Source organism: Lactuca sativa, chromosome 9 (genome assembly GCF_002870075.4).
Source record: "Lactuca sativa cultivar Salinas chromosome 9, Lsat_Salinas_v11, whole genome shotgun sequence".
Lineage (NCBI taxonomy): Eukaryota > Viridiplantae > Streptophyta > Magnoliopsida > Asterales > Asteraceae > Lactuca > Lactuca sativa.
In genome coordinates, this window is record NC_056631.2 from 103,360,474 (window position 1) to 103,384,069 (window position 23,596).

General features: G+C 35.9%; 1 protein-coding gene across 1 annotated transcript; it reads right to left on the reverse strand.

The window, feature by feature from the left end:
* Positions 1 to 177: 177 nt before the first annotated feature.
* LOC111905605 (uncharacterized) lies at positions 178 to 23,039 on the reverse strand. The gene is made up of 5 exons (XM_052767765.1): positions 23,024 to 23,039; positions 1,981 to 2,093; positions 1,414 to 1,537; positions 687 to 1,043; positions 178 to 464 (listed from the first exon to the last, which is right to left on the reverse strand). The coding sequence occupies exons 1-5, from the start codon at positions 23,037 to 23,039 to the stop codon at positions 178 to 180; spliced, it is 897 nt and encodes a 298-aa protein (XP_052623725.1).
* Positions 23,040 to 23,596: the final 557 nt, after the last annotated feature.

Genomic DNA, 23,596 nt, shown 5'->3' on the forward strand with positions numbered 1-23,596 from the left:
TGGGCTTCAATGACGTGTCTTCCAAGCCTTACGATCTATAATATAGTACCATTGCATAATCCTTTGGTTTGATCGATATTACGAAGTAACATGACTGGAACATCTTTTTTTAGTATAAGTTTCGGAATTCCGGAAGCCTTAAAACCATTCAAGACATCTGGAGAGTATAACGATCCCTCAATAAAAATCTTGTACCTCAGTTTCACATAAAGAATCTGAACTCATATACGTTTTCCCTTCATCTTTCATCAATTCTAACATGTAGTCGTTGATAGCACCGACTTCTTCATTTGTAGGGACCAAAATAGCTTTATCTTGAAAATACGATGGATCATCAAGATGGTTCTGAAAGGATAAATAAATGGTGGATACAATTGAATGAATATGGTCACACGTAGAGGGAACGATAACATCTTCTGGAAATTCAACTTCAACTTCACCATCATTATGGCCACCAATAGTACCTTAACCAATTTTAAGAATCCATTCAGCAATTGATTTTGTCTCTTTGAAATCATTATTAGCACTGCCGACCTGAAGCATCATGTTTACATTCAAACGTAAAACTATACATTCACGCCATAATCTTGATGAATGTAATGATGCCTAAACAATATGTGAACGATTTCCTCTTTGTATTACTGGAAGAATACGTCGAAAGTCGCCTCAAAATACAATGGTCTTGCCTTCAAACGGTTTATTCTCGTCCGATGAAAGGATAATGTCTCTAAGTGTCCTATCAACTGCTTCGAAACAATAACAGTGCATCATCGAGACTTCATCACATATGATAAGTTTAGCTTTATTCAACACTTCAGCTACATCGTTAGCTGGCATAATAGAACAAAATGAATCCTCATTCAAGTTTATTGGTATATGATATTTTGAATGGGTTGTCCTACCACCAGAGAGCAAGAGTGCTGCAATTCCGCTTAAAGCAATGTTGATAACAATTCCACCTTTAGATCTAATAGCAGCAGACAATGCCTTCCAAACAAATATTTTTCTCGTTCCTCCATAACCATACAGGAAAAAGGCACCACCTTTTTTGTTGTTAACAACATTGATAATTGTATCATAAACCTTTTTTGGCTCGACATTCAACTTGGAATGCAGTTGTTGATGTTCGACTTAAAGACTAGACGAATCATAATTAAGCACATCTTGAATTAACATATTGCAAAAATCTTGAATTTATTTGTGATCAGGTAATGGCATATTGAGTATTTGCTTAAGACTCAGTACATAACTCAATAAAAATTTCTCAATGTATGACAACGTAAGGTGGAAAATTGCTTTCGGTTTTCGCTTTAAGCATGAAAATAAAAAAAATATGAAGTTGTTTATTTGTAGTAACAATTAATTTTAGAACATTTTTTTTGTGTAAATGAGTTAAATTATTTGAAAATGTACCTCTTACGCCGATTTCTTGTTCACGAATGTGAACCACATCATCAGAAAGATAATTATAGGTCTCTTTAAAAACATGATGAGGTCGGATAGACTGTCTGATGTAATCAACATAACAAATAGAGACCTGCAGAATGAAGCAATGGCACAATGATGTGTTTTTTGTATAGAAAATATGTACTCTCTATGATCGTCCAATAAACCAAGAGCATAGCAAACATCTTTGTAAGATTCATAAACGGTCCCGTTAACTGTCCTAAAACATATCATAAATAACATTAAAATCATATTATTTTTAAAACAGAGGAAAAACAAATAAACATATATAATAATTATAATTCGTATATTATATAAATTATTTAAATGATATAATATAAATGTATATAAAAAATGATGTATGAATAGTTTATGTGACTTAAACTTGATTTATATAAACTTCAATGTTGCATTATATTTAATGCAATTTGTTTAGCGATATTATGTATTAAAACATATAACATATATTTCATATAAAAGAAGCAATTTATACATAATTAAATATACATATGAATAAAAATTGAATTTTTATACCTGTTGTCCAAAGAGACCGTTTTTCACGACATTGTTTCCATTGTTGCGTCTTCTGTAAACCGGATAACCATCGTCATCAATATACGTATAATCTTTATAGTCTTTCAGAAATCCTTTAGAACATTAACCTTTTTTCATACATGACATAACTAGAAATTCATTGTCGTATGGTCCATGTATCGTGTTGTCACAAACAATTTGATACAATTTTTGTTTAAGCTCCTTGTGTCACACCCCGAACCAGACGAAGGAAACGTCTGAGGGCTCGTGTGACTTAAATTGAATATCATCACAATGAATATACATGAAACATAACATAAACTTCACCATGCATTAATATATTACAACTGACATTGTTCACATCAAGTACATTATCTAAATATTACATATTCATATCATAAATTGTTTGAAAGTTTTCAAAAGCATAACACCCTAACATACTTGGTACTACTCCTCAACTTACTTGTTACCTAAGAATACAAGTTATTTTGAAAAACGTCAACATATGGAATGTTGGTAAGTTCATAAGTGTAGATGTAAAATTGTAAAAGTCGAATATAGTGTTTTGTATAGTTTCACATTTTATGTTATTTTACTAAGTCATCTTTATGCGAAGTGAAATGTCTAGACTTAGTATATTTTTTGTACACTCATGTTCCCTATAAATAGGGACTGAGGTTAGAAGTAGAGAGGGACTTTCGTAACAGATATCTCTTTTCTGCTTATTTTGTAATCAGTCTTTATCAATATGAGATCTGATTAATATTTACTCTTCGTGTTCTAAATCTTCAATTACTCAAATCAAACTTTACTTTCTCAAATCTCGATAACAATTCTCATCAATTGGTATCAGAGCAGGATTCAAACTGCTTCGATCTGATTTTCGTGTTAGAATCATTTGCTTTTTGAGTTGCAACTTTACTCAAAATTTTCCGCGCATTTTGGTTTTAAAATCACATTTGATCTTCAGATTTGAATTGATTCTGTATTTGAATTGTTAAGTCGAGTAATCGATTAGTGTTTTGTGATCAATTCAATTGATCAAATTCTGTATTTCATCAAGTTTTTCAAGCTTTCTGAAAATTTCTGTGTTCATCAATGGCGAACTTCAACATGAATACAATGACTTCCTTCTCTCACTTGCTTGGTTCTTCAACCAAAATTCCGATGTTAATTCCAGAATACTATGATCAGTGGGCTGATAGAATGGAAGATTACTTAAATGGAATTGATGAAGAACTTTGGAATTGTATCGATGGAACAGTGCAAGCTCCTTAAATGTTCAACCAATTGGACCATCTACTGCATCTGCTGAAGTTGCTGATCAACAAAAACGGCTGAAGAATAATGAAAAGAGGTGCATGAGGGAACTAAGAGGTGCTCTACCTCCTGTGGTTTACAATTAAATCCGTAATTGTAAAACAGCCAAGGAGATCTGGAACACTCTAAAAGAGAAGTATCAAGGTAGCGAAAAGACGAAGATCAACTCTGTGAAGCAATGTCTAGTTGAACTGAAGGAATTCAGACAAAAGGATGCAGAAACTCTTGAAAACTACTATGATCATTTGAATGAGCTTATGTTTCGCTGCAATAGGTATGGAATCACTAGGTCTCTCATGGAGTTCAATTTAACTTTCATTATGGGTCTTCACAAGGAATGGCGAAGTGTGAGCATGATGATTAAGAATCAACAGAGTTTTGATACAACTAAATTGAATGATCTCTACAATCAACTGAAAACACATGAATGTGAGGTTTCAGAAATGTATGAAGAATCAAAACAGAGTATTGGAGGTCCTTTGGCTCTTGTTTCAAAGGTATCAGAAACTGATGTTAATGAAAAAGATGGTTCAGATGAAGAAGGATTTTTGATGAACTTTGATGATGAAGCTGTGGCATTCTATTCAAACAACAGAGTTAAGAAGTTTTTCAAAAAGCCTTTTAATCCAAAAGGAAAGGCTAGTGATGTGAAGAATGCAGTCATAAGAACTGGAGGGGAGAAGAGGAAGAAATTGTAGAAAGCTGATGAGAAACAAAAAGATGCGAAAGAAGAAAAGAAGCTGAAAGGTGATTCAGGAATTTACTGTCACTACTGCAACGGTGCGAATCACTTCGCAGCCGATTGCATGCTGCGAAAGAAAGAAGAGAAGAAGGAAAAAGTTAAAGATTAAGCATACTACTCTGAAAAGATTGAAGAGATACGTGCTAAGACCAAAGGAGTGTCTTTAGTTGCGAAGGGTGAATCTGCTGATGAAGAGAGTGGAACGTATCAGATCTGGTCATCAGGATCTGATGACGAGGAAATGAGGCATCCCACACATGGAGCAATGTTCGCAAGTTTTGAAGATTGCGAAAAGGACATTTCAGGGAGATGCTTCGTATCTAAATCCACGGACAAATCACCCATGACAACCAAGGTACGCGCAATACTTGAATCTTTTAATATTCCTTTATCTGCTTATGATGCTGAAATTGTTTCATTTGATGATATTGTGGCTTATTTTGATTATGTTATTGTGTCTACTAGTACTGAAGCTCAAAAATTAAATTTTCAACTAGGTGAGACACGGAGAGAATTAGAAATAAAGAGGAGCAGAGTAGAAAAACTTGAAATGCAGATCAAAAATATAGATTGTGATAGGAATAATCTTACAAATGATGTTAGGTTGTTACTAGCACAAAGGAACATATATTGTAATTCTGCCAAACGATTGTATGCAAAATTAACTGCTTTACATCATTCTTCTGACATTAGCAAAGAACAACATAGGAAACTTTTACCTTTTCGTGAGTATGAACGTGAAAAAGTTGATGTTGTTTCTTATGATTGCGAAAGTACAATTGCTCAAATTGACAAAATACCTGATGATAGATATCCATACGGTATTGTCAAAATTGATGAATTTCTGAATGCTGATGAGTTGGTTAACATTGTCAATGAAAGTTTGACAAAGAGTGAACAAGTGAAAATCTTAAAGAAAACAGAAAATTCAACTCTTGCCTCACAATTCAATTATGTTGATATTGATGAAAATTCAGATAATGTGAGTGAAATCAGTGAGATAGAAGAGGAAGAAGAGGTTGATTGTTCTCAATTGTTAATCATTAATATCACATCTAAGATCAAAGGTAAAGAAATAATAGTTGATTCGATAGTAGAGGATGAAATTGATAAACCTTCAACTTCACAACATTGTAAGTTTGATAATGTGGAAGTTGAAAGCTGGAAATCTGATGATACTGATGAGAACAAAGAAGAAAAGAAAGATTCAAATGAAACACCTCAACGAGTTGTGTTTGATCAAGTGTTTGAGAATACAAAAGAATTTGACAAAATTTTAAATGACAAAGGCGCACATTATTTGGAAACTAACATTGTGGTATATCCAAATTTTGTATGCACTGATAAAACTATTTTTCCAAATCAAGTTTTTGTCACTACTAGAAATGCTGAGAAAGTTCATCCTGAATTCAACAAAATGATTGAAAAAGATAATCTAAAGTCAACCACAAAAGGTTTTTTCGCAAATCAAATCACAGAAGCAAACAATTTAACTCAAAATTCTTATGTGTTTCAAAAACAAAAATCATTACAAAAATGGGTGGTTAAAGGTGAAAAACCAAACAAAATTTCTGAAAAATTTGAAAAATCAAAGGCTGAAGTGAAATTAAATTCTCATGAATTCAAATTGATGGTTGGAAATTATTCAACAGAAAATAATGTTTCAAAAAGAAAAGCAAGAAAATCAATTTTCTGGCAAGTTGTGTCTAATGACAAACCAAGAGCTGAAAAAGAACAAATTTCAAAAACAACATCATCAAAATTTCAAAGCAAAAATAAACAAACAGATTCAAGTTTTCATAAACCAATAAATTTTGTTGACAAAATTCCGTATGTTCGCAAATATGACAACAATCGAAAATTTGAGAATTCGCAAAGATTTGTAAATAATCAAAAGTTTCAAAATGTTGGCAAATTTACGAATACTTCATCAAGTTTGAAAAATTCAACTCAAGCAAAAGTGAAATTTTCACCAAAACAACCAAATTTTCCAAATCCTTCAGTCTCAAAACCGACCAAAGTTTCATATACAAAAGGAAAATCTGATGTAAGTACGATCAATCGTTGGTTTGAAGGGAAAGGAAGAAAATATCAAAGTGGGAAGTTTTCAGAGCAACAAATCAAGAATGCATTTGATAAGTTCGCAAATAACTCTTCCACTGCTAGTTCAACATCTCATAATTCGCAAGTTCCGGTTCAAAAATGGAAACCAGTTATCAAAAATGCGAATGTTGTGAAGGATAAGATTACAATCAATGGAAATCCAAAACTATTGAATGACTATATCTCAATATCTAGATCTGATGATGTTGATATAATGGATTCTGTCACAAACAAAGTGAAAACATGGTTTTTAAATTCCAAGAATTTGTTTAATTCTACTAATGATGGACCCAACAAGTCTTGGGTTCCTAAATTCTTTCAATAAATGCAGGTGATGTGTGACGAGCAATATGATACAAAAGGGTATATTGATAGTGGTTGCTCTCGTCATATGACTGGAAGAAAGGAAAACCTGCGAGATTATAGAAGCTTGGAAAATGCTGGAGTAGTCAAATTTGGAAATAATCACAAGTGTCAAGTGAAAGGCTATGGGAAAGTCACAAATGGAAAATTCACTTTGAACAGAGTTGGTTATGTTGAAGGACTTCAACATTATTTGATAAGCATGTCACAACTTGTTGTTGGTACTGGAAATCAAGTTGTATTTAATGAAGAAGGAAGTATCATTTCAAATGCGAAGTCAAATGAAATACTTCTCAAATCCAAAAGATATGGTGATATGTTTACACTGGACATCAAACCAATTGTGGGAAAACCTGTTGTGTGTTTACTATCAAAAGCATCTAATGATCTCAGCTGGCTTTGGCATAGAAGATTGTCACACTTCAACTTTCGGAATATTAATAAACTTGTCACTGAAGATTTAGTTCGAGGGTTACCAGTACTAAAATTTGACAATGATTCTTTATGTGCAGCTTGCGAACTAGGAAAACAACATCGAAAAGGTCATCCGATTGTAACAGATTCAAAAATCGTAGAACCATTGGAACTTCTTCACATTGACTTATGTGGACCGTCGACTGTTGCAACAATCAATAAAAAGCGGTATATTTTAGTTGTTGTAGATGATTTCTCTCGATTCACATGGGTGTTTTTTCTCAGGTTGAAATCTAAAGTTGCTTAGACGATGATTGATTTTATCAAAAAGATTGAACTTAGTCTGAAGAAGAATGTACGAAAAAATAAAAGTGATAATGGTTCTGAGTTTAAAAATCAAACTCTTGATATTTTTCTCACAAGCAAAGGAATTTCGCATAATTTCTCATCACCATATACTCCACAACAAAATGGTGTTGTTGAAAGAAGAAATTGATCTCTATGCGAAGCAGCCAAGACCATGTTAATATATACGAATCTACCTCAATATCTTTGGGCTGAAGCAGTGTCCACTGCATGTTTTACTCGGAATCGATCATTCATTCATCGAAGATTCAATGTTACTCCATATGAAATAATCAATAATCGGAAACCTAATGTAAAATTCTTTCATGTTTGTGGTTGCAGGTGCTTTATCATGAATCTCAAAGATAATTTGTCCAAGTTCCAAGCTAAAGCTGATGAAGGCATATTCTTAGGATATTCACAAAATTCAGTTGCATACAGAGTGCTTAATAAAAGAACAAGAAAAGTTGAAGAAACTTTCAATTTAACGTTTGATGATTACTATCTTAAACAAATGGATAGTAAATTTGAAAATAAATCAATACTTGTGGATTCAAATACTCAAATTGATAATTCTGAAATCAATGATTTTGATTATGACTTAATTTTCGGAATTCCTGACAGGGCAATTGATGCAGAAAATAATGCTCCTGATAATCAAACATCAGAATCCTCAAAACATACTGATGATTCGACAATAACTACAACATCAATAACTTGTTAAAGTACGCCTGATATTCGTATGGAGGAGGAACATACGAGTAGTCATGAAAATAGTCAGCCAACTTTCGAGGGGGAGAATGAAATTAGGAATCATCAAGTTGAGGGGAGCATTCGCAGAATCAACAGTAACATCATTTTGAGCGGGAGCATCAAGATAAAGATCATGTTGAGGGGGAGCATGATGAAACAGAGAAAATTAATCTTGATGAAAATGATGAGTTTCATGAACTAAATGATAACTTTTCTGTTACAGGATTTGAAAATGAAGATATGTATGAAGATGCACCATTAGAATTTGATCCTAATTTTCCACGACTTGAGAAATGGACAAGAAATCATCCAAAAGAACAGGTAATTGGTAATCCACAAGACGGTGTGTTGACTAGAGCTCAAATTCGTGCGAAAAATGAGGTACTGAATGCGAACCAAGAACTATGTATGTTTAATGTTTTTATTTCGAAAATAGAGCCAAAGATAGTAAAGGATGCTATGGAACACTCAGATTAGGTTGTTGCTATGCAATCTGAACTGGCTGAATTTGAATGAAACAAGGTTTGGAGATTAGTTTCTAAACCTTCTGATGTTTCAATTGTCGGATTAAAATGGATTTTTAAAAACAAAATCGACAAAGATGGCAATATTATTCGAAATAAAGCTAGACTAGTGGTTAAAGGTTATTTGCAACAAGAAGGGATAGACTATGAAGAAACATTTGCACCTGTTGCAAGACTTGAAGCAGTTCGCATATTTTTAGCCTATGCAGCTCACAAAGACTTTGATGTTTATCAAATGGATGTTAAATGTGCATTCTTAAATGGAGAACTAGAAGAAACAATGTATGTTGAACAACCACCAGGATTTATAAGCAATGAAAATCCTAATCATGTTTACATCCTAGAAAAGGCTGTATATGGATTAAAACAAGCACCAAGAGCCTGGTACGCAACAGTTACAAATTTCTCGAAACAATCTAAATTTAAACAAGGATCAGTTAACCCCACATTATTTCGCAAGAAAGTTGGGTGTCATCTAATGCTTGTTCAAATTTATGTTGATGATATTATCTTTGGCTCAACTGATCCAGCATTGTCAATTGAATTTGAAAATCTAATGAAAAGTCAGTTTGAAATGAGCATGATGGGAAAAAATAATAATTTTCTTGGCTTAAACATAAGACATAACAGGGATGGAATCTTAATCAATCAAGAAAAATATACGAAGAATTTGCTTGAAAAGTTTGGAATGTCTAATAGCACGAAACTCAGAGTACCAATGGCAGTAGGATCAAGAGTAACTCCTTCGTTAGATGCTCCTGCTATTGATTTAACACTTTATCGAAGCATGATAGGGTCTTTATTGTACTTAACTGCAAGTAGACCTGATATTATGTTTTCGGTTTGCAATTGTGTTAGATATCAAGCTAATCCCAGAGAACCTGTCACACCCCAAAACCACGAACGGCGGAAACGTTCAGGGGTGGAGGACGTCATGTACAGTATCACAACAGTGTAATATAATAAACAAGCAACAACATCATCCATTGCACTATAAGTAAAGTTTAATACATGTGTGTTCTTTCATTGTAATAAGACACCAAAATATACAATCAAAATAAAAGACGAGACTTGTCTGCTCCGTCTTCTCAAAACCTGGCCTCCGTACCTGTCTACTGACGACCTGAGAATACAAGTTATTTTGAAAGCGAGTATCAGCTTTAAAGCTGGTGAATTCATAAGTATATAAGTGTCATTGCCTTGTTTGTGAAAATCTGTTATGAAAGCCATGTAAACCTTTAAATGAAAATGTTGAGGTAAGTATGAAATCCCTAGAAAAACCCTTATTTTCTATAAGTATGAAATGTAGCCTTCTATCAAGACCCGAATGTTCTGTATGTATGAAGTGTAGTCTTTTACCAAGACCCGAATGTTTTCTAAGTATGAAGTATAGTCTTCTACCAAGACCCGAATGTTCTGTACGTATGAAGTGTAGTCTTCTACCAAGACCCGAATGTTTTGTAAGTATGAAGTGTAGTCTTCTACCAAGACCCGAATGTTCTGTACGTATGAAGCGTAGTCTTCTACCAAGACCCGAATTTTTTGTAAGTATGAAGTGTAGTGTTCTACCAAGACCCGAATGTTCTGTTTGTAAAATGATAGTTTTTCCTTTGTGTTGACTAGTACTAAAAGTGCTTAGTCTAACTCATCGTTTATGTGAATGTATCACAAAATAAAGTAAACAGGAAAAATGTAATACTGTAAGTGTTGTCACTGGGTACTAGGACCAACACAACATCACATTAAGAGAAATATGTAACCTAATGAACATCTGAAGATTGTCCAAAACAAGTATTAATGTAAGTGTCATCGTTGGGTACTAGGAGTAACACAATCATCGCAATAAGCGAAAGGTATAACCTAATGAACATCCGAAGATTGTCCAATTGTCCTCTGTAGTAGCAGCAGGTGGGTGGAAGGGTTAGTCCCAAATCGATCTACCTAATATAAATAGTAACCTTAGACCTCCGAAGATGGTCATCGACCACTGGTGCTAATCAGTGGGGTTCGGAATGGTAAGTCCCACCTAGCTATCCCCTTGACCCGAGATAGGAAAGACAATTTACACAGTAAATACAAATAAATCATCTTCGTAGTTCTAAGTACAAGTATCCAGGTAAGTGAATACAGGATAACGCACCTATGTAAAAGTGTTCCTTTATGGTATTCATGTATGTGTGTCCATGTAACAGGTAAGTCTATGTAAACATATTCATGTATCAGGTAAACATCTGTAAGTACTCATGTATCAGGTAATGTACTAGTATAGACTCATGAATGAACTGACTCTTGTATGATTCCTTGTAATAGAAGTAATGTTTGATATCTTCAAATTATCCCTATGATAACTTACTGTAATATAACTGGTTGATCATGTAGGTTTATACACTCTTACTACTCAAGGGTTTGGGAAACTAAATGAAAGATGTAAACTATAACATCAATATATATAAGAATATAAGTGTATATGCATAGTTTAGTTCAATAATGAAAAATGGTTTTTGTAAGACATCTTATGGGTTTTGAACAATAATTAACAATGACTTGATGTCATTTTAATAAACATTTCAAAGGTAAAACATTTGGTAACAATGTGTTTTTGAGATGTAAAACCATTTCATGCATCACATTTTGTAGCATGTGAAATCTGTTAAATGACAAACACAGTTATAAAATACATATCAATGATTTAATAACATGTTTGTTTCTACTTGTATTCCCCCCCCCCCCATTAAAGCATTTAAAATCATTTAAAACATTGATTAGGGGTATGAACTCACCTGTAGTTGGTGATTGGAATGAACTGAACGGTATAGGATGGCTAGGTGTCAAGCGAGGACTTATGCACACACTACGATCCTAATGAACATATAATCACACATATATGCACTCAATTAGACTCAATGACTAATTGATAATGTTTAAGACATCCTAGACATAATTAACACTTTATATAAGTGTTTTAAGCCTTAAGGATTTCATCTAAGCTATTGTGGGACAGGGTATTTGTGTTTAGGGTTTCCAAAGGACCCTATATGAGAGTTTACTCCCCATTAACCATCATACATGGAGTTTACGGTTGTAAACTCTTGAGTTTACGGCCGTAAACTCCCAAACATGTGTGTTTGGTGTGTTTTGAAGTCCCAAATGCTTTCTAGAATTATCCTAACTTAGTGGTTAAGTCCTTGGAAGGGTTTAAGGTCTAGAAGTACTCCAAATAGGAGTTTACGGCCTCAAGGCCATTCCCCTTGGAGTTTACGGCCGTAAACTCCTTTGGTGTGTTGTTTTTTTTGCTTTCAAGCCTCTTGCACTTGTGGGATATGTTCTAGACTTTTATTCCTAGCATATGAAGGCATTAGGCACACCTTGGTGCCCATTTTAGGAGTTTACGGCCCAAGAACCATGTCTTGGCCGTAAACTCACTTGGTTAAGTGATTTTGATGTGGTTTGGTCCTTCATTTTAAGTGGAACAATTTCTTGTAAATGTCTAGGGCTTTAGGTGTCATGAAAACACCCCTTATGTCCATTTATATGGAGTTTACGACCTAAGATACACTTGGGCCATAAATTCACATTTGTTTGTGTCATTTGATGTGTTTAAGACCTTATACTACTTGGGAAAATAGCCTAGATACAAGCCTTAAGTCCTTAAGTCCTCAAATCACCATTTTGTGTTTGATTTTGGAGTTTACGGACTAGGATTATCTAGGGCCGTAAACTCCCAAACTTGGGTGGATTTGGCTTGTTCTTGTCCCTAACATGCATACATAAAGAGTCTAAGGCCTTATCATAACACAAGTTTCGGTTTTGGCTTCGTTTCGGGAGTTTATCGCCCAAGAACACCTTGGGGTGTAAACTCCTAGATCTAATGATTTAGCCATCTAAATCATGTTATAAGCATCTAATAAGCATTCAAATCAATACTAGAAATAGTTACTCACGTTTTGGTATAAAAACCCGAAGATCCGTCAGAGAGAAAATGACTTTTCTCTAGTTGGAAATGTGAATAATGAATAAATTTGGTTCAGAAAACTATTTATAGTCCTGAAATATTTTGACAGAAAATATTTTTATTCTCGAACTTGGACTGTAACATTATGAAACTTGGACTGTTCAAATTTCACAAACCCAGGAGCATCCACTCTCCTGATATCTCCTTAAACGTAAACCCTAATGTACACAAACTTGTTCGGAAAAGTATGAAAATCACTGAAACTGGACTGACTTCTATTGAATAGATATTGTTCGTACAAATGGAAATTTCGGGTTGTCACATCATCCCCCCGTTAGAAGGAATTTCGTCCCGAAATTAGAATTTAGTCCCGAAATTAGAATTTAGTCAAGGAAGTATGCACGAATGATGGAGTCGTGAGGAGGAAACTTCTTAATTTATTTGATCTAGCGCACTTAAGTGAAATCGGGTTCTCGGTTGGAATCCCAACGAACCTTCACTATTGGTCGATGGCGCTGCTTCGTCCGCTTGACCTCTCGGTCGAGGGTCACTACGGTTCTAATACGAAGGCGAGGATTTCGACGAGTGGACTTGCAAGAGTCCTAACGGAAAGGTATGGTTTCACGATCGAGACGCGAAGAGTAGGATGTATGTTACTGAGTTCGCAGAGTAGGTCTAGTTTGTGCGAGGCACAGGACCGATTCTGATAAGAATCTCGGAGGTCCTAACTATATCGGATTTTTAGCTTTCCACGCTTTACGAAGCGTATTAAGCCATTCCCAGAGTGAGGTTTCCTAACGAATTCTTGCCTCTCACTTGGAAATCCAAATGTTCTTTCTCTCGCTTACCTCCCAGTCAAGGGCCATCCCTTGCTGGGTCAAAGTCGAAAGGGTTTCTGAAATTTGTGGGGAGTTCCGAATGGACTATGATAGCAGGTCTATAAGACCTGGAATTTGGCAAATTTTCTGTCAGTGGCTACGGTGCTGACAAATTCCCAGCGGTTTTGGATAATTTGACAAAGTACTCAAGAATTCCCACAACACTAAAAGTGTGTCTCAGGAAATTTTGACTCTAAATTCCAAAACTCTTGTTCAGAGAACTTTGCAGAAGTATCTCCGAGGGTAATGTTTCTATGGGTTCTTTCTTACTACGAGGGTGGATAAGTAGTCATTTTATGGAGAAATGACGAACTGATCCCAGTAAGAAAGGCGTACTCTACTTATTCAGCTCATGAATACTATGGGCGTATTGGTCCTATCCGAGGGGTATCACTACGGACTCGAAGTGTCCGCATCGAGTTTGGAGGGTAGTCTTTAGGACATCCTTCCCTAACACTCGAACTGGTGATATTCGGAATCTCAGGTCCATTTCTGAAGTAATTCTTTCCCTGTGGTTGCTCAATCGGTTCTTCTAAGCGAGGCAGAGATAACGATTTCTAAAGGAAATCTAAACGAAGTCTCTGGTCGCCGAGGTACATATGACGCACTCCGTCGACTTGTGGTAAGAATAAGACCGGAGCCCTCAAGGGTGAGAAGCTTGGTCTTCTAATTCTATGGTTGAGTAGTTCGTTGTATTGTCCAGGTTGTTCTTGTATCTTCCGTAGGTGTTTAGACTGAAAGCGGTCTGGTTCTAAGAGTCATACTGATTCTAAGTTTGTTCCTATGCCAATGCAATTACTCGTACTCCTGGACAGTCTCCATCCTGAAGTTCATATTAGAATTCATGCGTGATTGAATAATCACAAGTTCGTGTATACGAGTCGTATAAAATTAAGACTGAAAAGGTAGTCGAATAACTGATTCTTCCTTAATCTCACATCCCATCGAGGGAAAAGAAGTTAAAGTGGAATCATCAATTCTAAACCTGTAGAACATTGGTTATATATCACTCTCATGTATACATTCTTCAGTGATAGATCATCCGTATGAATCCTGGAATTGAACTTGACGTACTGCATGAGCAATAATGTGGAGATTCCTTCGGAAAGGAAAAGAACTATAAGGTATTCCTTGTATGAGTACTTCGGTGTCCTGATATGACGGCTTTGCTAAAAGACGTTCACTGAGAAAGATATGTACTTATGAAGCTGGTATTGCGAGGATCGAATTGAATCGAGTCGTATGATAAAGTCGGAAACATATGAAAACTAAAGACATTAGATTTAAACATAAGGCGTTACAGACAAAACACAATAGTGCAACCATTAACAGAGTTACTGAACTTAGGATTTACTACAAGACTATTGCTGCGAACTAGGTATACTACAAAAGACAAGTATACGCAGCACGAGCATCCTTAAACGGACGGGATCTCGCAAAAGATAAGATTCTGGTTGCACTAGTTTTGGGATGGTGCATAAGTCTGTTACAACGAAATGCCTAAGTTACATTAACGTGGGTCCGGAGTAGACTCTCCTGCGGCGATGGTTGGTAGTAGACTTTCGTCTGTGCCAGCAATTTCTGCCCTTGGGCAGTTCCTTTTGTAGTGACCTACCTTGCTACAACCATAGCAAACCTGGTCCACACTGGTGTTTGGCACTTGAGTGGCCTGAGCTGTCGGCGTCTTGCAGTAACGGGTTGTATGCCCCTTCCTGTGGCAGTGTGAGCACTACATCTCCTTACAATTTCCATAGTGGTGAAAACTGCATTTATTGCATTTTGGGAGAATTCCAGCATAGAGTTTGGCTGGTTTGGGGACCATTGGGACACCCGAAGGAATGGTCATAGGAGGTGCAGATGTTGTAGCTGTGTTCTTACTCGCCCCTCGAAGCGATTTGTTCTTCCTTTTGGCCCAAAACTTCCGGCTGTTACTCTTGGCCTCGGCACTCGGGGTACCGTGGTAGTTTGTTGGTCGTTGCGGGGCTGGGTTGTTACTTGGATTGGAATGATTGATAGCGATCCTGCTAACACTTGCGTTGTTAGCGTTCAGGTGGGTCATAACAACTGACACGGCAGCCGAGACTGCAACTTGAAAGGTAGCTGCATCAATCTGAAGAGTTGGTGTTTGGTTGATGGGCTGATCGTTTTTCTTGGGATTCATGATTCTGATACACCGAAAGAAAAATGAATTTGTGAGCGAAAATGGTCGAATCTAAACATAGTTTGATTGCTCATGTAAAAAATATAAGTATGTTCTCTAAGGTTCGACCTACATCCCTATGATGCAGTCCTAGCAAAGATCGGAAGTAAGTTCATGCAATGGTCTCAAGATGTTTGTTGTTCTTGCTGAGGTATCGGTGGTTGGTGAATAACGTGATCCAACCATTGAAAGAGACTTGGAGATGTCTCTGAAGTTAAATTGCTATAGTCCGATGACTTTGACTAGGGCATGTTTCAAATAGACTCTAATGAAAGTACTATAAGAGTATTCGAATAGAGAACGACACAGAAGTTAGCCGACTGTCAAAACCTTTGATATTCATGACGTACAAGTTCGGGAAAAATGTCCTAGCAGTAGGCCTTACATCAACCAAGATGGAAAATTTTGATAGAATTAAGACTAGATCAAGACCTTAACAGGTCTAAGATTTATACAGATAGGAAAATTAGACCAAAGTTTTACATAAACTAGGTTATATCAAAAAGATGTGTCGATGAGATTCTATCGGCGACGAGAACTGCTAGCATGAGTCCTTGATCCCGACAGTAGACGTTCGATGTCCCTTATACGCCTGTCCGACCTTGCTTGTTGAGCTCGAAGTTCTCTAACTTCAGCCCGTGTTTCAGCAAGTTCCCTTTGCAAATTTGCATTGTGGACCAGAGTCCTTTCATGAGCAGACTCTAGTTGGCGAATGTGGACAGTGTTAACACCAGAGTTGGCGTCAATTTCCAAAACTTGATTGATAGTCGCCTGAGCTATTATCGAGTTCCGAGAAATCCTACGCACCATGATTGGTAGGACTCTATCAGCAGAACCTCCTTCAGTGAGGTTGTAGAAACTTCGGTCTCCATTGTAGGGAATGGGCTGACCCTGTTCATGACTCCATGAAATCAAGTTAGTGGCTCACAGAGGTGTGGGTCCTTGAAACACAGGGCGAGGGTTCAGGTTTGGGTTTTGAGCAGCTGGGGGTAGGTTGTTGACTTCTGGCTCTGAGTCAGAACTATCAGAAAAACCTTCAGCATGGTGATCATCCAAAGGAATTGGGTGATCATCTTCTGGTTCAACCTCTAGCCAACCAGCATTGCCTTGGTTCGGGAAGTACGGATCGCCATGGTGAAATCTAGCCATTTTAATCTACGCGAGAAAAGGGATATAAGAAATAGCTAAAATAGACGAACTAACTAAGATAATTACAGTAAGACCAAATACCCATATGGTATTTCTTTATGGTTGTGTTGGTAAGTTTTTAGACTTGTTGCCCTATCACAACCATTCTTGGGCATATTCTAATCACTCCTCGGACCAGCATAGTTGATCAGGCTATGCCATTCCCAAGACTGACCATATATCCCCAGGCTTACTTGTGACATTCAACAATCGTAATACTTTTGTTCTTGTCATTGTGACACTGATTTTAGTATGAATGCAGGCACGTATACTTACTTAAATATTTCATTATTTAAAGTATAAACTCTTAGACAGAGTGTTTTAATCCCATGTATTTATAGTTAGTATATCTTTTATGGGTTGATATACTTAATTCACTATAAACAATGCTCTGATACCAATCTGTCACACCCCAAAACCACGAACGGCAGAAACATTCAGGGGTGGAGGACGTCATGTACAGTATCACAACAGTGTAATATAATAAACAAGCAACAACATCATCCATTGCATTATAAGTAAAGTTTAATACATGTGTGTTCTTTCATTGTAATAAGACACCAAAAATATACAATGAAAATAAAAGACGAGACTTGTCTGCTCCGTCTTCTCAAAACCTGGCCTCCGTACCTGTCTACTGACGACCTGAGAATACAAGTTATTTTGAAAGCGAGTATCAGCTTTAAAGCTGGTGAATTCATAAGTATATAAGTGTCATTGCCTTGTTTGTGAAAATCTGTTATGAAAGCCATGTAAACCTTTAAATGAAAATGTTGAGGTAAGTATGAAATCCCTAGAAAAACCCTTATTTTCTATAAGTATGAAATGTAGCCTTCTACCAAGACCCGAATGTTCTGTATGTATGAAGTGTAGTCTTTTACCAAGACCCAAATGTTTTCTAAGTATGAAGTGTAGTCTTCTACCAAGACCTGAATGTTCTGTACATATGAAGTGTAGTCTTCTACCAAGACCCGAATGTTTTGTAAGTATGAAGTGTAGTCTTCTACCAAGAACCGAATGTTCTGTACATATGAAGTGTAGTCTTCTAGCAAGACCTGAATGTTTTGTAAGTATGAAGTGTAGTCTTCTACCAAGACCCGAATGTTCTGTTTGTAAAATGATAGTTTTTCCTTTGTGTTGACTAGTACTAAAAGTGCTTAGTCTAACTCATCGTTTATGTGAATGTATCACAAAATAAAGTAAACAGGAAAAATGTAATACTGTAGGTGTTGTCACTGGGTACTAGGACCAACACAACATCACATTAAGCGAAATATGTAACCTAATGAACATCTGAAGATTGTCCAAAACAAGTATTAATGTAAGTGTCATCGTTGGGTACTAGGAGTAACACAATCATCGCAATAAGCGAAAGGTATAACCTAATGAACATCCGAAGATTGTCCAAATGCCCTCTGTAGCAGCAGCAGGTGGGAGGAAGGGTTAGTCCCAAATTGATCTACCTAATATAAATAGTAACCTTAGACCTCCGAAGATGGTCATCGACCACTGGTGCTAATCAGTGGGGTTCGGAATGGTAAGTCCCGCCTAGCTATCCCCTTGACCTGAGATAGGAAAGACAATTTACACAGTAAATACTAATAAATCATCTTCGTAGTTCTAAGTACAAGTATCCAGGTAAGTGAATACAGGATAATGCACCTATGTAAAAGTGTTCCTGTATGGTATTCATGTATGTGTGTCCATGTAACAGGTAAGTCTATGTAAACATATTCATGTATCAGGTAAACATCTGTAAGTACTCATGTATCAGGTAATGTACTAGTATAGACTCATGAATGAACTGACTCTTGTATGATTCCTTGTAATAGAAGTAATGTTTGATATCTTCAAATTATCCCTATGATAACTTACTGTAATATAATTGGTTGATCATGTAGGTTTATACACTCTTACTACTCAAGGGTGTGGGAAACTAAATGAAAGATGTAAACTATAACATCAATATATATAAGAATATAAGTGTATATGCATAGTTTAGTTCAATAATGAAAAATGGTTTTTGTAAGACACCTTATGGGTTTTGAACAATAATTAACAATGACTTGATGTCATTTTAATAAACATTTCAAAGGTAAAACATTTGGTAACAATGTGTTTTTGAGATGTAAAACCATTTCATGCATCACATTTTGTAGCATGTGAAATCTGTTAAATGACAAACACAGTTATAAAATACATATCAATGATTTAATAGCATGTTTGTTTCTACTTGTATTCCCCCCCCCCCCATTAAAGCATTTAAAATCATTTAAAACATTGATTAGGGGTATGAACGCACCTGTAGTTGGTGATTGGAATGAACTGAACGGTATAGGATGGCTAGGTGTCAAGCGAGGACTTATGCACACACTACGATCCTAATGAACATATAATCACACATATATGCACTCAATTAGACTCAATGACTAATTGATAATGTTTAAGACATCCTAGACATAATTAACACTTTATATAAGTGTTTTAAGCCTTAAGGATTTCATCTAAGCTATTGTGGGACAGGGTATTTGTGTTTAGGGTTTCCAAAGGACCCTATATGAGAGTTTACTCCCCATTAACCATCACACATGGAGTTTACGGTTGTAAACTCTTGAGTTTACGGCCGTAAACTCCGAAACATGTGTGTTTGGTGTGTTTTGAAGTCCCAAATGCTTTCTAGAATTATCCTAACTTAGTGGTTAAGTCCTTGGAAGGGTTTAAGGTCTAGAAGTACTCCAAATAGGAGTTTACGGCCTCAAGGCCATTCCCCTTGGAGTTTACGGCCGTAAACTCCTTTGGTGTGTTGTTTTTTTTGCTTTCAAGCCTCTTGCACTTGTGGGATATGTTCTAGACTTTTATTCCTAGCATATGAAGTTATTAGGCACACCTTGGTGCCCATTTTAGGAGTTTACGGCCCAAGAACCATGTCTTGGCCGTAAACTCACTTGGTTAAGTGATTTTGATGTGGTTTGGTCCTTCATTTTAAGTGGAACAATTTCTTGTAAATGTCTAGGGCTTTAGGTGTCATGAAAACACCCCTTATGTCCATTTATATGGAGTTTACGGCCTAAGATACACTTGGGCCGTAAACTCACATTTGTTTGTGTCATTTGATGTGTTTAAGACCTTATACTACTTGGGAAAATAGCCTAGATACAAGCCTTAAGTCCTTAAGTCCTCAAATCACCATTTTGTGTTTGATTTTGGAGTTTACGGACTAGGATTATCTAGGGCCGTAAACTCCCAAACTTGGGTGGATTTGGCTTGTTCTTGTCCCTAACATGCATACATAAAGAGTCTAAGGCCTTATCATAACACAAGTTTCGGTTTTGGCTTCGTTTCGGGAGTTTACCGCCCAAGAACACCTTGGGGTGTAAACTCCTAGATCTAATGATTTAGCCATCTAAATCATGTTATAAGCATCTAATAAGCATTCAAATCAATACTAGAAAGAGTTACTCACGTTTTGGTATAAAAACCCGAAGATCCGTCAGAGAGAAAATGACTTTTTTCTAGTTGGAAATGTGAATAATGAATAAATTTGGTTCAGAAAACTATTTATAGTCCTGAAATATTTTGACAGAAAATATTTTTATTCTCGAACTTGGACTGTAACATTATGAAACTTGGACTGTTCAAATTTCACAAACCCAGGAGCATCCACTCTCCTGATATCTCCTTAAACGTAAACCCTAATGTACACAAACTTGTTCGGAAAAGTCTGAAAATCACTGAAACTGGACTGGCTTCTATTGAATAGATATTGTTTGTACAAATGGAAATTTCGGGTTGTCACAGAACCTCATTTGACTGCAGTGAAAAATATTTTTCGCTATCTTAAGGGAACAGTTTCTTTAGGACTTTGGTATCCTACGAAAACGGGGTTTTTCATTCAAGCTTTTTCAGATTCTGATCTAGGAGGATGTACTTTGGATAGGAAAAGTACGAGTGGTGGATGTCAACTATTGGATGGGAAGTTGGTGAGTTGGCAATCAAAGAAACAAACTTGTGTGGCAATATCAACCGCTGAGGCAGAATACATTGCTTCTGTTGCTTGCAATTCGCAAATTATTTGGATTCAGAGTCAACTTCGTGACTATGCAATAAACATGAAAAAGATTCCTTTGTATTGTGATTCGCAAAGTGCAATTCGCATTTGTCATAATCCAGTACAACATTCAAAGACAAAACACATTGCTCTTCGATATCATTTTATCAAAGATCATGTGGAAGATGGGAATATTGAAATTCATTTTGTTAAAACAATTGACCAACTTGCTGATATTTTTACAAAACCACTTGATGAAAAATCATCTGTTAGAATTTTAGCAAGTTTGGGGATGATTAATGCGAATTTCATTTCAAACACTCATGCCTAAAAGTCTGGTTCATCAGTTATGAGTCAAATTTGTTCAGAGGTTACTGTTCATTCAGAGGCTTCGTATGGCTTCACATCCACATATTTTCGCATCTGCGATCATAACAACTAAGGTAAGCTTTACGATTAATTTTGAATTTTTGTTAACTTTTGAAAAATCAAAAATCCAAAAAGATTTTATTTTGTTATGTTCTTAATTTTGAAAAAATTAAAAATCCAAAAGGATTTTATTTTGTTATGTTTTTAATTTTGAAAAATTCAAAAATCACAAAAATATTTTTGTTTTCTTTGTTCTTTAACCTTTGTGTGCTGAGAATTTAGTACATGGCTAAAATACGAAGATGTCATACTTATGTGTTTCTACGGGAAGGTATTAAATTTCTTTAAAAAAAAAAAACTAGTTAGGATGTCCCTAGAAGCATGCTGCTGTATGTAGACCAAAAGCCTCAACAAGACTCTATGTGTGAAAAGAAAGCCTTAATGAAATTATCACATGAAAATTTCTTCCCAAAAAGGCTTATATTCGCATTAGTCAACAGAGCTACCTTACTCTTCTTAAATGAGTTACGAGTTTTCTGTTTTGTCCATTATAACAAAGGTACACTTCAGTTCTTATCCCATCTTTTTATACCAAACAATTCTTACACTCCAAATTTTTGAAGAGATTTGTCCTTGAGGTCTTTGATTAAAACAATCAAAACCTAGACAAATCACAAGTTTGTGTTTATGATCTAACATCATGAGTCCGTGATGGAAGTGAAACCCAAAAATCATAAACCTTAAGGAATTGACGGGGAACTTTGTTCCAGATTTTTACGAAACCTTAGTTTCAGTATCAAAAATTTCGAAACTTCAAATCATATTCAATTCGCATGTGTGGTCTTGATCAAATATTCAAAACCAACAATGTTTGTTACCCAACAAGATCCAGAACAAATTTTCTTTTGAATATGATTTCTGTGTAAGTTTCATTCGCAAATCCTAGTCATGATAAATATTTTCACAAGCCAACTTGTCACTGACTACACTGGTCAAACAAGTAATTTCATTTACAATTTCTCACCTTATGTTAAGGCTGATATGTAATGAAATTTAAAACCAACCCAAATGTCTTTCAAAAGAAGCCCTTCGATACTTCTCTACAAGTATTCGATTGTAATTCACGGGAAACTACACAAGCTGTTGATTATCTCTCTTGATGATTAACGACGCAACCTTTGCCTGGGGTTTCACTGCATTCATGTCAAATTAAATTTTTTGACATCACAAAATTCCAAATTTTTTGTTTCTCATCTTATTCTTTTGACACAATGCACACACGAAATCCTTGAGGTTCTGAGTAAAACCAACTCAGACTGATGATTTCGCAAATCTGGCATATGACTTCACTTTATATCCCAAAAGTGAAAGAGCCTTGACTCCATGCGAAGGGTTTTAAACGGTTCAGATTCTATAACGGGAAACTTCACAGGCTGTGTACTCAAAATGGTTGGTATTCTATCCGGTTTTCAAGGAGATGTGACAATCACTTTTTGAAGCATGGTTATCTTTTGTAGTCATGATCCGATTTTCAAGGTGCCACATCGGATAACATTAAATGCATCCCGCTTTAATTTCAAATCAATTTGAGTAACCTATAAAAGGAGGATCAAGAACACTATATACGGTTACGCAAACAGAACTCTCACAAACCTCCAAAGTTTCAACCTTGATCAAACTTCATCTTTTTCAAACCCTAAAAATGGCAGCCACTCAATCCAACACTGATGAAGTTCTTTCTCAATCCCTGATGAAAATCCAAAGCACAAACTATCAAGTTGATCCAAATGTATCTTCTTATCCTGAAGGCTTGAAGATGCTTATCGTTGCCCTGAAACGATCACCTCTGTCAACTGCCATGTTTAGTTCCTTCTCTGTTCCGATGACATGGTTATCCTTGGCAGCTTCAACGGCATCATACAATCATACAGCGGATGTGATAACATTCAACTTAATCAACAACAAACGGGTCAAACTGTCCAAGAAGATGTTTGTTGAATTCTTGCAGATTCCAAACAACCCTCCATTTGCCAAACCTGTTAACTCTCAAATCATTCACATGTTCAACGAGATGGGTCATCAACCAGAGCTTGAGAAGATCAGTGACTTTCGAAAGTCTTGGTTGCCGTGCATCTGGAATTTCTTATTTGGAATTTTTCTTAGATGCCTAACAGGAAGATCAGTTGGACTGGATAGAGGACGAATGGAAGTATATGCCATGGTTATGGGCATATACTATGATATAAACGTTGATTATGCAACCCAATTTTGGAAGGAATTTATTAAAAGTCTTGAAAACACAAATTCGTAAAAGGGGATCTCGTGTGCAAGATATTGGAGCTTGATTTTGGAGAAGGTCTATGAAAAAGAAGCAATTCCAGTAATGGAGGATATTGAAGTTGCAGAATTTTCTTTGT